This window comes from Oncorhynchus tshawytscha, linkage group LG17 (genome assembly GCF_018296145.1).
Source record: "Oncorhynchus tshawytscha isolate Ot180627B linkage group LG17, Otsh_v2.0, whole genome shotgun sequence".
NCBI classification, from domain to species: Eukaryota; Metazoa; Chordata; class Actinopteri; order Salmoniformes; family Salmonidae; genus Oncorhynchus; species Oncorhynchus tshawytscha.
In genome coordinates this window covers 5942639-5959539 of record NC_056445.1, presented here as the reverse complement: position 1 = coordinate 5959539, position 16901 = coordinate 5942639, and the positions used below count along the sequence as shown (strand labels likewise).

The window sequence follows — 16901 nt, the reverse complement described above, 5'->3', positions numbered from 1 at the left end:
CCTTCAGAAAATATTCACACCCCTTGACTTTTTCCACATTTTGTTGTGTTACACCCTGAATTGAAAATGGTTTACCCCATAATGTCAAAGTGGAATTCTGTTTTCGGAAAGGTTTTACAATCCCTTGCAAAGAAGGGCACCTATTAGTAGATGGCTATTTTTTAAAATTTTAAATCAGACATTGAATATCCCTTTGAGCATGGTGAAGTTATTAATTACACTTTGGATGGTGTATCAATACACTCAGTCACTATGAAGATACAGGCGTCGTTTTTAACTCCGTTCCTGGAGAGGAAGGAAACCGCTCCGGGATGAGGCCAATGGTGACTTTAAAACAGTTACCGAGTTTAATGGCTGTGATAGAACACTGAGGATGGATCAACAACATTTTAGTTACTCCACAATACTAACCTAATTGACAGAGTGAAAAGAAGGAAGCCTGTACTGTACAGAATACAAATATTCCAAAACATGCATCCTGTTTGCAACAAGGCACTAAAGTGATACTGCTAAAAATGTGGCAAAGCAATTAACTTTATGTCCTGAATACAAAGTGTTATGTTCAGGGAAAATACAACACATTACTGAGTACCACTCTCCATATTTTCAAGCATAGTGGTGTATGCATCATGTTATGTGTATGCTTGTAATCGTAAAGGACTGGGGAGTTTTTCAGGATAAAAATAAATGGAATGGACCTAAGCACTGGTAAAATCCTAGAGGAAAACATGGTTCAGTCTGTTTTCCACCAGACACTGGTAGATGAATTCACCTTTCAACATTTACATTTACATCTTAACCAGAGCAACTTACATTTTCATCAAATGTTTTGTTGTTGTTGACAATAACCTAAAACACATGGCCAAATCTATACTGGAATTACTTACCAAGAAGACAGTGAATGAGTTGCCGAGTTACAGTTTTGACTTACATCTGCTTGAAAATCTATGGCAAGACCTGAAAATGGTTGTCTAGCAATGATCAACAACCAATTTGACAGAGCTATAAGAATTTAGAAAAAATTATTGACAATTGTTGCACAATCCAAGTGTGGAAAGCTCTTAGAGACTTACCCAGAAAGACACAGCTATAATCACTGCCAAAAGGTGATTCTTACATGTATTGACTCAAGAGGGTTGAATACTTATCTAATCAAGATGTATTTGTGTTTTATTTTTAATTTGTTTTTTGTTTATTACAAATGTTAGAATTTTTCTCCCACTTTGACATTATAGAGTATTTTGTGTATATTGTTGACAGGAAATTACAAATCCATTTTAATAACACTTTGTAACACTACACTAAAAAAAAACAAGGGGTGTGAATAGTTTCTGAAGGCATTGTAAATACAGTGTGACTGGATAGTCAAGGTACACCACCATTTCAACGCCAGTCTTTTGAAACCATGCTTTCTCTCTCCATCCGTCTCGCATCGCAGTCAAAAGGCACTTTGCTGATGTACCGTTTCCAGTTTGAGGTTGTAATTATGTCAGTTAATCTGTTTTTTTTTTCCTTCCCTGTTTCAGATGTCGAGGTTATTTTGCTTTTATGAGCAGTGTTACCGAGGAGGTGAAAACTGCACTTGATAAAGTTTGGGTCCGCAATGTTTCCAATAAACAGATTTGCTTGGTTGGAGAAAATGAACAACCACAATCCTTGCACTTCATCAATATCTTGCAACACATAGTATATCTGCATCACAGTTTTCCAGTCAGCACATAAGAAGAAAACATTATTTGCCTACTTCTCAAAGTAATGCCTACTTCTCAAAGTCATTTTAGTACATTTAATCATTCCTTTGTTTTTTAAAATCAAATAGGATGTCCAATGTGCAAAATGAAGCCGTGAAGAATTGAACAATTTTCCAAGTCCACTCTGTAGAGTCCCTCCTGAAGTCCTTCCCCACTAAGTCCACGTCCTAGTACCCTTTTTTCCTTCCTTGTATCCTCTCTCAGGGCCTTGCCTTGTCCCTTTTCCCAGCTCCGTCCCTCATCCCTCCGTCCCCCTCCATCCATCTGCTTGTCCATCCATCCTTTATTTGCAGGTGAACACCTCAGACTTCTCGCTGCACGTGTTACACTTCACAAAACAGCACCACTGGAACTTGCAGTTGCACTGCCACACGCGGGTATACTGGTGGGTGTTGTGGCCTCTACCACAACACATCAGATTGCAGCCGTCGGTATGGGGTGACGTGTGGTTACACAGTCTCCCCCGCGTCCCTGTGCTCCCTGTCGCCGTGTCCTCCTCGCAGTAGTTAGGAGACCTCTCCAGGTAGACTAGATCTGTGTCCGTGGGTTTCTGGTAGCCCCGCGCCTCCTTCAGCCGAAGGAAGGATGGTTGGCGGAGACGGGAGGCCCGGACCGGTTCGACTTGGACCGCCTCGCTGTAGCGCTCTTTCAGGATGTAGCCAATCTCCCGGAACTTGGGTAAGGTGATCCAGCAGGTCTTGGTGGTGCAGGAGCCTGACACGCCGTGACACTTACACTCCAACTTCATATGCTCCTCCAGGATCTGAGGGAGAGGAGAGAAGAGGGTTGGATACAAGGTTTGGAAAAGGTTGACATGACCCGAGGGTTAGATAAATGCTTTGAGTAAGAGTTGGCAAATCCCAAATGTTGAATAGTTGTGTGTAGGTAGCTTAACTACTTCAAAAGTGGTGTGAATTGGAGATTTGTATGAAAGAGTTTAGGCCAGCCCACATATCCACAAATTGTATTTTCCATTCAACAGTTCTACAATACATTACGTCTATCAACTAAGGGTATCCCCTGCAATATAGCCTAAAGTCCATTTGGACTATATATTTCAAATCCCCCAACTGGACAGTGATGCCAGCTATGTAAAAAAATAAAGTGAAAATAACTTATGGCTCAAGCCTCTACTCTCTTACTAACTTGACCTTTTTAAGGACCACAATGGACAGAATAAATGACCAGAACTCTTATGTAACCAGGACCTGTATAACGTTGTACTTGGTTTCATGTGCGATTTAAGTTTTGATGTCTTGTGGATATATTTCGCGGACACATTTGACAGATGACAGTTTACCATTTAGGGTTGAGTTATATAAACTCAGCAAAAAAAAAAAATCCTTTTTCCTTTTTCAGGACCCTGTCTTTCAAAGATAATTCGTAAAAATCCAAATAACTTCACAGATCTTCATTGTAAAGGGTTTAAACACTGTTTCCCATGTTTGTTCAATGAACCATGAACAATTAATGAACATGCACCTGTGGAACGGTCGTTACGACACTAACAGCTTACAGACTGTAGGCAATTAAGGTTACAGTTATGAAAACATAGGACACTAAAGAGGCCTTTCTACTGACTTTGAAAAACACCAAAAGAAAGATGCCCAGGGTCCCTGCTCATCTGCGTGAACATGCCTTAGACACCGAGGCATGAGTACTGCAGATGTGGCCAGGACAATAAATTGCAACTGGCCTATGAGACGCCTAAGACAGCACTACAGGGAGACAGGACGGACAGCTGATCATCCTCGCAGTGGCAGACCATGTGTAACAACACCTGCACAGGATCGGTACATCCGAACATCACACCTGTGGGACAGGTACAGGATGGCAACAACAACTGCCCGAGTTACACCAATAACGCACAATCCCTCCATCAGTGCTCAGACTAACCGTAATAGGCTGAGGGAGGCTGGACTTAGGGCTTGTAGGCCTGCTGTAAGGCAGGTCCTCACCAGACATCACCGGCAACAACGTTGTCTATGGGCACAAACCCACCGTCTCTGGACCAGACCGGACTGGCAAAAAGTGCTCTTCACTGATGAGTCACGGTTTTGTCTCACCAGGGGTGATGGTCGGATTCGCGTTTATCGTCGAAGGAATGAGCGTTACACCGAGGCCTGTACTCTGGAGAGGGATCAATTTTGAGGTGGAGGATCAGTCATGGTCTGGGGCGGTGTGTCACTGCATCTGAGTGAGCTTGTTGTCATTGCAGGCAATCTCAACGCTGTGCGATACAAGGAAGACATCCTCTTCCATCATTTGGTACCCTTCCTGCAGGCTCACCCTGACATGACCCTCCAGCATGACAATGCCACCAGCCATACTGCTCGTTCTGTGCGTGATTTCCTGCAAGACAGGAATGTCAGTGTTCTGCCATGGCCAGCGAAGAGCCCAGATCTCAATCCCATTGAGCACGTCTGGAACCTGTTGGATCGGAGGGTGAAGGCTAGGGCCATTCCCCTCAGGAATGTCCGGGAAGAGTGGGGTATCATTTCACAGCAAGAACTGGCAAATCTGGTGCAGTCCATGAGGAGGAGATGCACTGCAGTACTTAATACAGCTGGTGGCCACACCAGATACCTACTGTTACTTTTGATTTTGACCCCCCCTTTGTTCAGGGACACATTATTCCATTTCTGTTAGTCACATGTCTGCGGAACTTGTTAAGTTTATGTCTCAGTTGTTGAATCTTGTTATGTTCATACAAATATTTACACGTTAAGTTTGCTGAAAATAAACACAGTTGACAGTTTTTAAAATTTTAAAATGTATTATTTTATTTTATTTCACCTTTATTTAACCAGGTAAGCTAGTTGAGAACAAGCTCTCATTTACAACTGCGACCTGGCCAAGATAAAGCCAAGCAGTGCAACACAAACAAAAACACAGAGTTACACATGGAATAAACAAGCGTACAGTCAATAACACAATAGGGGAAAAAAGAAAGTCTATATACAGTGTGTGCAAATGGTGTGAGGAGGTAAGGCAATAAATAGGCCATGGTAGCGAAGTAATTACAATTTAGCAAATTAACACTGTAGTGATAGACGAGCAGATGGTGATGTGCAAGTAGAAATACTGGTGTGCAAAAGAGCAGAAAACTAAATAAAAACAATATGGGGATGAGGTAGGTAGATTGGGTGGGCTATTTACAGATGGGCTGTGTACAGCTGCAGCGATCAGTTAGCTGATGTTTAAAGTTCATGAAGGAAATACAAGTCTCCAGCTTCAGCGATTTTTGCAATTCGTTCCAGTCATTGGCAGCAGAGAACTGGAAGGAAAGGCAGCCAAAGGAGGTGTTGGCTTTGGGGATGACCAGTGACGTATACCTGCTGGAGCGCGTGCTACAGGTGGGTGTTGTTATCGTGACCAGTGAGCTGAGATAAGGCGTAGCTTTACCTAGCATAGACTTATGGATGACCTGGAGCCAGTGGGTCTGGTGACGAATATGTAGCAAGGTCCAGAATATGTAGCAAGGGCCAGAAACGTCCAGTGAGAGGACGTTTCTTTTTTTGCTGAGTTTAGTTGTGACCAAATTTTGAAATGTTTATGTAGACTAATGTTCCCCAAAAAATAATAGCAAATTCTAACACAAAGCAATATCTATCAGTGTTGACATTAGATGCATTGTCAATAGGAATTCAAAACTTCTGTGTGGCCAGTACTGTAGCCTACTAGCCTATCATGTATGAGTGTATCTAGCCTGTTGCACTTGATCTGCCCTGCTATCAAGTTAGGGGAATTGGCTCTTGATTAGGTTGGTTCAGTGTGTGCAGTGGTGCAACAGCATGGTTTTGGGGGCTGCCAACGAGAGAGGAAGAGAGAGAGACTTTGCAATAATATCCTGCATCCTGACTTAATGCTCTGTATTTCAATGAATGGGACTGCAGGGTTATGGCAGGACTCCATTTGGCAGCCGGTTTGCCCGGCCTTGCGTTCCCTCCGCTCACACACACATACACACAGGGGCGAGTTCACGCACACACCCACACATGGGCAGGCACACACGCATGTGCTCTCACACACACACACATTTTGAAACCTTCTGTTTTTAAACTAGTATAGCATAATTTAGCACAGCGATGCAGTCTCCTCTGAACTTATATTTACACTGAAAAAATATATAAATGCAACATGCAACAATTTCAAAGATTTTACTGCGTTACAGTTCATATAAGGAAATCAGTCAATTGAAATAAATTCCTTAGGCCCTAATCTATAGATTTTACATGACTGGGAATACAGATATACATCTGTTGGTCACAGGTACTTTTAAAAAAAAGGTAGGGGCGTGGATCAGAAAACCAGAAAACCATCTTCTTCGCATAGAGTTGATCAGGCTGTTGATTGTTTTGTGTGTAATGTTATCCCACTCTTCAATGGCTGTGCGAAGTTCCTGGATATTGCTGGGAACTGGAACACGCTGTCACACATCAATCCAGAGAAAACAAACGGGATTCATCCGTGAAGAGCACACTTCTCTAGCATGCCAATGGCCATCGAAGGTGAGCATTTGCCCAATGAAGTTGGTTATGGCGCCGAACTGCAGTCAGGTCATGACCCTGGTGAGGAAGACGAGCACACAGATGAACTTCCCTGAGACAGTTTCTGACAGTTTGTGCAGAAATTCTCTGGTTGTGCAAACCCACAGTTTCATCAGCTGTCCGGTTGGCTGATCTCAGACGGTCCCGCAGGTGGAGAAGCCGGCTGTGGAGGTCGGTTGTGAGGCAGGTTGGACATACTGCCAAATTCTCTAAAACAACACATCCATGTTGTGTGACAAAACTGCACATTATAGAGTGGCCTTTTATTGTCCGCAGCACAAGGTGCACCTTTGTAATGATCATGCTGTTTAATCAGCTTCTTGATATGCCACACCTATCAGGTGGATGGATTATCTTGACAAATGAGAAATGCTCACTAACAGGGATGTGAACAAATCTCTGCACAAAACTTGAGAGAAATACACTTTTTGTGCATATGGAACATTTCCGGGATCTTTTTAATTCACCTCATGAAACATGGGACGAACACTTTGCACGTTGCATTTAGATTTTTGTTCCGTATACTTTCCTGATTGAGTTGTATTATATTCTATTGTCTGATATTCTAGATCACTACGGAATCAACTACATGTTTGTTAGGTGTGTTAAAACCCCAGACAACAAGACAAGCAGTGTCAGTCACTTTACCTTTCGTCCTGCCTCATTATTATGCAGGTTCATCAGACGTCGGGCGTTCTTCTTGATCTCTCGGGCATCCACGAAGCGTCTGGAGAACTCCACGCCGTACTTGATGTTGGCCGAGCAGCCTCCCCACTTCCAGCCCTCCTCCTGGTCATGGTAGCCCTGCTTCTCCCTGTCGCAGCCACACTGGCTCAGGTTGCCCTGACTACACGCCGCTGTTACCGAATGTGCCACGCCAGCCGCCGTGATGGAATAGGTGAACGCCGCCTCTCGGCTGCCTGGGGCGGAGAGAGAGGGAGAGAGCGGCAAAGAGTTATCTTGCACTAGTCCTAGGTGAGTTATAGTGCATTACAGTACATAGTATGAGTTTGTGTTACTATACAGTATAGTATTTTATGCTGTGGCCTAATGAAAGGCTTGTGGCCCACTACAACAAAATTCATCCACACTTTACATTACTAGGTGACCTGACTGCAATTTGGCCTTTTACTAGTCTAATGTAATTAACCTGTAACAGGCTAATAAATACCTACCATTCCTTATTTGATAGTCTCTTTCTAACTGACTCTCGTCAGAGCCCTAATTTTTAACAGGTGGGCTGGGTAAGACTCCACTGATAAAACCCCAAGTGACATCTGCTGGTTGACCACAGGAGCCTTACTGTATCTGTGTCTGTACAGCAGATACAGTAAAAATTACTGTATGTACTATAGTATTACGATAATAGTATATGTACTATAGTATTATAGAGTATATATACTGAACAAAAATATAAATGCAACATGCAACAATTAGAGTTACAGTTCATATAAGGAAATAGATGTCTGGTTAGTATGCAGGCCATTGAAGAACTGGGCGGCTGATGAATGGCACAATAAAGGGCCTCAACATCTCGTCACGCTATCTCTGTGCATGGAAATTGCCATCAGTAAAATACAATTGTGTTTGGTGTCCATAGCTTATGTGTCACGGTTGTCGTAAGAATGGGACCACGGCGCAGCGGATGTTGAGTTCCACGTATTTATTTCAAAGTGAAACTTAAAGCAAAAACAATAAATCAATAAACGAACAATGAAACGTGACTATGTGGTGCACATGCACAAACACAAACACAAAACAATATTCCCACAAACACAGGTGGGAAAAATAGCTACTTAAATATGAATCCAATTAGAGCCAACGATTACCAGCTGCCTCTAATTGGGAATCATACAAAACACCAACATAGAAAAAATAAACTAGAACACAACATAGAAATATTAAACTAGAATACCCCCTAGTCACGTGACATTATGCCTGCCCATACCGTAACCCCACAGCCACCATGGAGCACTCTGTTCACAACGGTGACCCAACAGGTCCACAGACGATGCAATCGCCATCAGACTGCACACTGCCCTATCCCATCTGGACAAGAATACCTATGTAAGAATGCTATTCATTGACTATAGGTCAGCATTCAACACCATAGTACCCTCCAAGCTCATCATCAAGCTGGAGGCCCTGGGTCTCAACTCCGCCTTGTGCAATTGGGTCCTGGACTTTCTGACGGGCCGCCCCCAGGTGGTGAAGGTGGGAAACAACATCTCCCCTTCGCTGACTCTCAACACTGGGGCCCCACAAGGGTGGGTGCTCAGCCCCCTCCTGTACTTCATGTTCACCCACGACTGTGTGGCCATGCACGCCTCCAACTCAAATCATCAAGTTTGCAGATGACACAACAGTAGTGGGCTTGATTACCAACAATGACAAGACAGCCTACAAGGAGGAGGTGAGGGCACTCGGAGTGTGGTGTCAGGAAAACAACCTCTCACACAAAATGAACAAAACAAAGGAGATGATCGTGAACTTCAGGAAACAGCAGAGGGAGGATCCCCCTATCCACATCGAAGGAACAGCAGTGGAGAAGGTGGAACGTTTTCTGTACAGCACTTTGTGACATCAGCTGATGTAAGAAGGGCTTTATAAATACATTGATTGATTAAGTTCTCTGCGTACACATCACAGACTAACTAAAATGGTCCACCCACACAGACAGTGTGGTGAAGAAGGCACAACAGCGCCTCTTCAACCTCAAGAGGCTGAAGAAATTTGGCTTTTCACCCAAAACCCTAACAAACTGGTATGGCAACTGCACCGCCCTCAATCGCAAGGCTCTTCAGAGGGTGGTGCTAACTCAGAGAGGCTGCTGCCTGCATTGAGACCCAATCACTGGCCACTTTAATAAATGGATCAATAGTCACTTTAAATAATGCCACTTTAATAATGTTTATATATCTTACATTACTCACATCATATGTATATAGTGTATTTTATACCATCTATTGCACCTTGCCTATGCCGCTCGGCCATCACTCATCCATATGTTTCTTTGTACATATTCTCATTCATCGCTTCAGATTTCTGTGTATTAAGTAGTTGTTGTGAAATTCTTAGATTACTTGTTAGATATTACTGCACTGTCGGAACTAGAAGCACAAGCATTTCGCTACACTCGGATTAACTGCTCACCGTGTGTATGTGACCAATACAATTTGATTTGATTTTGATTTGACATCAGCAAACTGCTCGCCCAAACTACGCCATACACGTGGTTTGTGGTTGTGAGGCCAGTTGGACGTACTGCCAAATTCTCGAAAATGACATTTGAGGCGGCTTATGGTAGAGAAATTAACATTAAATTCTCTGCCAACAGCTCTGGTGGATATTCCTGCAGTCAGCATGCCAATTGCACACTCATCTGTGGCATTGTGTTGTGTGACAAAACTGCACATTTTAGAGTGGCATTTTATTGTCCCCAGCACAAGGTGCACCTGTGTAATGATGGTGTTGTTTGATCAGCTTCTTGATATGCCACACCTGTCAGGTGGATGGATTATCTTGGCAAAAGAGAAAATGCTCATTAACAGGGATGTAAACAAATTTGTGCACAAAATTTGAGAGAAATAATATTTTTAGCATTTGGAAAATTTCTGGGATGTTTTATTTCAGCTCATGAAACATGGGACCAACACTTTAAATGCTATGTTTATAGTTTTGTTCAGTGTAGATTATCCTATCTATAAGTGCACTTAATGTGTGCCAGTTGGTTTCTGCTTCAGCCAACACATTTGTCATTCTATAGCTGACAATGTAGCGTTATTGAACTCACTACCTTCACTCTAGACAAGTTGTTTATGGATGTAATGTATGTAATGGATGTAATGTAACGTCTTGTAAATGATTTATTAGATGTTAATAAACACACAAATCCGCTTAAAGATGCTCGATAAATGTTAAGTGAACATTTACTCATATTGTTTTTGTAGCTGGTGGTGGTAACTTATCACGGGTTATAGACCCACAACCACATGATACATCCTCACATCCGCTGTACCATTGATCATTCTGTCAAACTGCACCATCAAAGCAACGATAAATACCCGTAAGAGACATTCAAATGACCCGCTTTCCATTTCAGAACAAACACATTCACATTTACAGCATGGAAAGGAAATGAGTTACTGTACAGTTGAAGTCGAAGTTTACATACGCCTCAGCCAAATACATTTAAACTCAGTTTTTCACAATTCCTGACATTTAATCCAAGTACAAATCCACTGTTTTAGGTCAGTTAGGATCACCACTTTATTTTAAGAATGTGAAATGTCAGAATAATAGTAGAAAGAATGATTTATTTCAGATTTTATTTATTCCATCAAATTCCCAGTGGGTCAGAAGTTTACATACAATGCTAACATAGTATTTGGTAGCATTGCCTTAAAATTGTTTAACTTGGGTCAAACGTTTCGGGTAGCCTTCCTCAAGCTTTTCATAATAAGTTGTGTGAATTTTGGCCCATTCCTGCTGACAGAGATGGTGTAACTCAGTCAGGTTTGTAGGCCTCCTTGCTCGCACACACTTTTTCAGTTCTGCCCACAAATGTTCTATAGGATTGAAGTCAGGGCTTTGTGATGGTCACTCCAATACCTTGACTTTGTTGTCCACAACTTTGGAAGTTTGCTTGGGGTCATTGTCCATTTGGAAGACCCATTTGCGACCAAGCTTTAACTTCCTGACTGATGTCTTGAGATGTTGCTTCAATATAGCCACATAATGTTGATTCTTCATGATGCCATCTAATTTTTGAAGTGCACCAGTCCCTCCTGCAGCAAAGCACCCCCACAACATGATGCTGCCACCCCTGTGCTTCACGGTTGGGATGGTTTGGCTTGCAAGCCTCCCTCTTTTTCCTCCTAACATAACAATGGGCATTATGGCCAAACAGTTCTATTTTTGTTTCATCAGACCAGAGGACATTTCTCCAAAAAGTACGATCTTTGTCCCCATGCGTAGTCTGGCTTTTTTATGGCGGTTTTGGAGCAGTGGCTTCTTCCTTGCTGAGCAGCCTTTCAGGTTATGTCGATATAGGACTCGTTTTACTGTGGATGTAGATACTTTTGTACCTGTTTCCTCCAGCATCTTCACGAGGTCCTTTGCTGTTGTTCTGGGATTGATTTGCACTTTTCATCACTAAAGTACGTTCATCTCTAGGAGACAGAAGGCTTCTCCTTCCTGAGCGGTATGAAGGCTGCGTGGTCCCATGGTGTTTATACTTGCGTGCTATTGTTTGTACAGATTAATGTGGTACCTTCAGGCATTTGGAAATTGATCCCAAGGATGAACCAGACTTGTGGAGGTCTACATTTGTTTTCTGAGGTATTGGCTGATTTTCTTTTGATTTTCCCATGATGTCAAGCAAAGAGACAGTGAGTTTGAAGGTAGGCCTTGAAATACATCCACAGATACACCTCCAATTGACTCAAATGATGTCAATTAGCCTATCAGAAGCTTCTAAAGCCATGACATCATTTTTGGAATTTTCCAAGTTGTTTAAAGGCACAGTCAACTTAGTGTATGTAAACTTCTGACCCACTGGAATTGAATTCTAAGTGAATTATAAATTAAATAATCTGTCTGTAAACAATTGTTGGAAAAATTATTTGTGTCGTGCACAAAGTAGATGTCCTAACAAACTTGTCAAAGAAATTTGTGGAGTGGTTGAAAAACGAGTTTTAATGACTCCAACCTAAGTGTATGTAAACTTCCGACATCAACTGTATATAACATTACTATTACGTTGTCCTTGTAATAGGATATTTCTCGCCTCAATCAAGATACTATGTTGGGTTCCATTCTCCTCAACAACCTGAGTATTAATGCATTGTGTCTAGTGGAAGGCAATGGGGTGGCTTCTCTCCAACCTGACAAACTCACTCGTAGATCCCATTAGCTCTGTGGCTCACTGATCCATAACTTTAAACAAACTCTGAAGTCTTCTCTCATCAGTCTGAACCAGGGAAACTGACCTTTCAGTAAATGTAGAATAGTGAAGGTTTTCCTCGAGCTGCCAAATGTCGTCCCCAGCATATAAAATGTGTTTTGATTGGGTATTTTAACTGCTGTAGCTGACCTTGATTAGTGGTCAAGACAGAAACTCTGGTCTCACTCAATAGTTATGGTGTATGTTCCCTGTCCTTGCAGGTCAATCAGATTAAGTGTTTGAAGAGGAACTTCTTGACACCCGTGATGCCTTTACATGAACTCGAATGGATCAACTGACCATAGGATGAGCCTGTCCCCAGGCCCTGTGAATGACAAATCCAACATTTCACCACTACCAACAACAACCCAAGAGGTGAGTCCTACCATAACTTCCCAGTAGATCGACAGAGTTCTTGCCATATCAATCTCTCCCAACACATACAGTCAGTAGAGGGACAAGCTGAGTGTCCCTATTAGCCAACTAACACACCATAACCCTAACACACCACGGTGAACAGAGGAATAGATACATTTCCTTTCCTCTAACAAAACAACTAAATGAATCCTCGATCCAGCAGTCCGCCTGTCTGTGAGAGAAGTGATTGTTTCCAGAGCTGCTGGATTAAACACAGTTCCCAAAACACAGTGAGACCACAACAAAACATTTCTGACTGATAGACAACTTATATAAGAGAGCCCGTATTAAGACCAATACCACTGGTGTGCTGTGGGAAATTGAAAAAATAGGGGAATGCGGACTAAAACAAGATCAGAGTGATGTTTAGAGATTATGAGTATAGATAGTTAGGAGAGGTTGCACTTCTAAGGACATTGTGGTTCATTTTCACACAATAATTATTATAGATCTACTGTATTTAGGACAGTCAAGCCCAGAAGCAGGACAGACTTCTACACAATGAGGTCACATGTAGGACTGACTGTTGTAGGATTGAAACCCCTTCAGGACACTAGCAACACGGCTTCAAGTTTCAATTGTTCCCGTATGCCTAATATTATGGAGTAAAAGTACGGTATTCACTGTGGTTATTGAAGGAGGATGATGGTGAAAGAATAATATTCTCACTGGAAGATTTCACTGAAGTAGTTTCACTAACTGTAGAGCTTCACTCTTCATTCTAATGAAGAGGAGGTCTAGTTTGTGAACCTCTCATTGTTGCTTCTATTGCAGGAGTAGCACCACACATACTACAACAACCAAATAGGCCATGATGATAGCTATCGCTCCCACCTTCACCAAATTGTATTGCTCTGAACTGACTACCATAACCTCTCCTGTAACCAGTGCCCTGGTCTGAACATAGCCACTGGGAAGAAAAAGGAAGTTCAACAGAAACAACTTTAATTGAACTTTCATTTTCCTTTAAGAGTGGCTGATCAGATTTTTAAAAATATATCCAGCTTACGCTTTGTGTCATGCACCTTGGACTGCATTGGTTGGACTGTGAGTTAGGTGCTAGTCACTGACAGTAGACCTATACGTTTTCATCGGGGCACAGGAAAAGCCAGTGACTTCTCATTCTGCCCAGTTGGCACAATCAGATGCTCACCTCTCACCAATGCTTGGTCTGGTGGGCATTCTGATGCAATTACCGCATCATCATCATCAACTATTATTATATCCTTCTCAGTGTGGAGGGGCCACACTGTAGAGAATGTAGAGTAGAGATGAAGTACGACCCACAACATTGCGGGTCCTACTTCATCTATACAGGGTGATTTCCCAGACACAGATTAAGCCTAGTCCTGGACTAAAAAGCAAGCTCAATGGGCAATCTCCATCGAAAATTGTTTTTTGTTGTTGTCCAGGAATAGGGTTAATCTGCTTCAGGGAAACTGTCCCTACAAGTTTTCTTCAGCCCAGCACCCCCTAACAAGTTATGTGCATTTGACTAGACTAATTGCAGCAGGTAGACTGACCTACTCTCAGCTCTTGTCCGAAGACGGTCCTCTCGCCCAGGGTGGAGCAGTTCCAGCGGCCATAGCGGAACTGGTACTGGCACTCATTGATGCCCTGCTGGGCACCCTCACCGATGACGATGATGGCATCCGGGCGGCTCTGGCAGAGTGCGCGCTGTCTAGGGGCCAGCCCAGGGATCTTGTTGCAGATGATGTTAGCGCCCAAAGCTACCACCGAGGACAGTGCCCTATGGGGGAGGGGGAGATAGTTAATCATCAAGACATAGAGTTGGCAGGGCAGAGTCGGCGTGGCACGGACTGTAGCTACAGATTCTACAGGTCCCCCCATGGGCAACAGTGTTCCCTCATATCAGTCAGGTTTTGGTTCGGCTCGCAGGTAATTTCGCTACCAATCTAGATAGAGCACTTAAAACACACAGCTGATTTAAGACACACTCCTGGTTCGAGACAAGCAGGTCACTGAGATTGTTTATTGTGACCTTATAGATCTGAGTCAGTTAGGAACGACCCTGCTCCACCGCCCTCTTACAAAAAAGAGAAAGGGATGGGGAGCGTGACTCGTGTGGCTTGCCGTATCCCTGAAAATGAGTCAAATCACAGTAATGGGCCAATATCTCTATTGTATTTGCCAATAACTTCTGGTTTACACTTGATTGATTATGTTTTGAGACTGACAAATAAACATGTTACATACTAACTTCAGATAAACAAGCAAAACCTGCAACTTGACCCTCATAAATTTTAAAGGACCACTGTGTGTAAGATTTACTTCGGGTCACTGAATCAGGTTTTAAAATGCACAAAAGCAGACAATGGTTAGCCGATGAAGAACAGACAACAAACCAACTCTGACTAAGAGCCGTTTATTCCCACATTTTAACTAAAGCCATGAACCTCAACAATGACTGTTTTAGGTATTGGTCAGGTCTGTCTGTACAAGTATGAGACATATCTGTGCAGTAATCATTCGTTCTGTGAGAGCTTGGGTCTTTTAATGTAATAAGAAATAACCAGTTGTGCAGTCTTACTGTCTACAGAACACAGGATGTCATCCAGCGACATGTTGCTCTTTTCCATATGTTGCTTTACAAAAATAGCGTGCCTGGAACATGGTCATGCTGCAATGCGCAAATCCTACGAGTCAGGTAAGCTCATCAATTTAGTTATTGAACACTGTGAATATAACATAAGTCATTTATAAATCCATCAAAATATTGATTTAATTTAATTTGTCAGTTTGGGAAATTGGAGCAGCTCTCCATTGACTGTACCACTTTTAGGCTAGTTGGAAAATACATTTAGTCAAATAACGTTTAAATTAAGCTATTCAACAGACATGTTAAATGTTCATTAAACGTTTTTATTCTTGTTAAGTGGTTTTCTTGTAGGTTTTGTTATTAATATTCAATTTTCAGTCACAAAACCAAACAGATATTTGTTGTTTGGCACCAACAATTTAATGTAAAGGCCAATAACATCCCAGTATTTTACAATAGGCAATTATATAAGTTCCAATAGCTTATTTGAGTTGATAATTTTATAGTGAAATTGCATTATACACTACACATACTTTTCACGTGCGTAAATGTCCTAATCAACAAATTAATTAAATTAGTGTATAATAGAGATTCAATATGTAAAGAGATCTTACAAATGCACACCATCACATGGCTCTCTCTACAAGCACCTGTTGGAGAGAAGGGTAAAAAGCGCGTGCCAACCTACAGGTAGCTACCGCTGGTGAGGATGAGGAAGATCTGGGGATAGTAGACGGACAGCAGCGCACTGCGGGACGAGACAATGAGCATGGTGTCATTGAACACAACGACCGCTGCTTGCTTTAGTGAGGGGGGAAAAAATGAAATTAGCTAGATAATTCCCTTAGAAGATAAGTAGTCCTGGGTGTTCGTATCAAAAAAATCTCTGTTCCCTTCTTTGGGTCAGTCGGCGGAGCGTTGGTGCTATGCAGCTCCAAGCCCCCCGGTAGTAGCGTTGGCTTCGGGCGCGGAGACTGGACGGGTCATCTCTTGGCGGTAGTGGTGTGAATGTGGTTGTCCTCCTGGACTGATGGGGTGGATTTTAGATTCCGGGACAACAGGGATGTGCCGCTTTCGCCTCCCAAGAGACACTGTTTTATCATTTGCAGAGGGAGACACAGTGGAGGGAGTATGACAGTGCTAAACCGCCCACCCCCCGTTAAAACCAAACGGGACAACGGTAGAGAGACGAGACTTCGACTATTTAGCTCCCAATTTTTTTTTTCATTCAATCAATGAACCCATTTCATCAATACTGTCTTAAAAATCTGTGCTTTATGCATTTATATTATTGGTATTATGGTGTTAGGTAGGATACAGATATATCTGGACATTATGTATTCAACAGGTCTCAGTAAAAGGCTCGCGTAAAAACAATTGTAAAACCATCAATTGCTTGTGAAGGCATGCATGACAGGTCCTGTTCATTTCAACTGATAAAAGAGACACCATAACATTGGTTGTTGTGGAAACAGGTAGGACATACATGGGGTGACACACAATATAACCACTCAATCCCTAAATAACAACTATAGAAATAATGTAGGATACTTTCAGGACACAATGAATGATCTTGCTCTCTCAATGATCTTTAGATCTCGAAGATACCCTCATGTGGTTGAAAGGTAGAATGCATTTGCCATCACTGTCAACTTGAAGGAGGTCAAATAGTTGTGATC

General features: G+C 42.4%; 1 protein-coding gene across 1 annotated transcript; it reads right to left on the bottom strand.

The window, feature by feature from the left end:
* Positions 1–1183: 1183 nt before the first annotated feature.
* wnt7ba (wingless-type MMTV integration site family, member 7Ba) lies at positions 1184–16316 on the bottom strand. The gene is made up of 4 exons (XM_042299993.1): positions 15911–16316; positions 14186–14412; positions 6950–7221; positions 1184–2514 (listed from the first exon to the last, which is right to left on the bottom strand). The coding sequence occupies exons 1-4, from the start codon at positions 15991–15993 to the stop codon at positions 2035–2037; spliced, it is 1062 nt and encodes a 353-aa protein (XP_042155927.1). The 5' UTR covers positions 15994–16316; the 3' UTR covers positions 1184–2034.
* Positions 16317–16901: the final 585 nt, after the last annotated feature.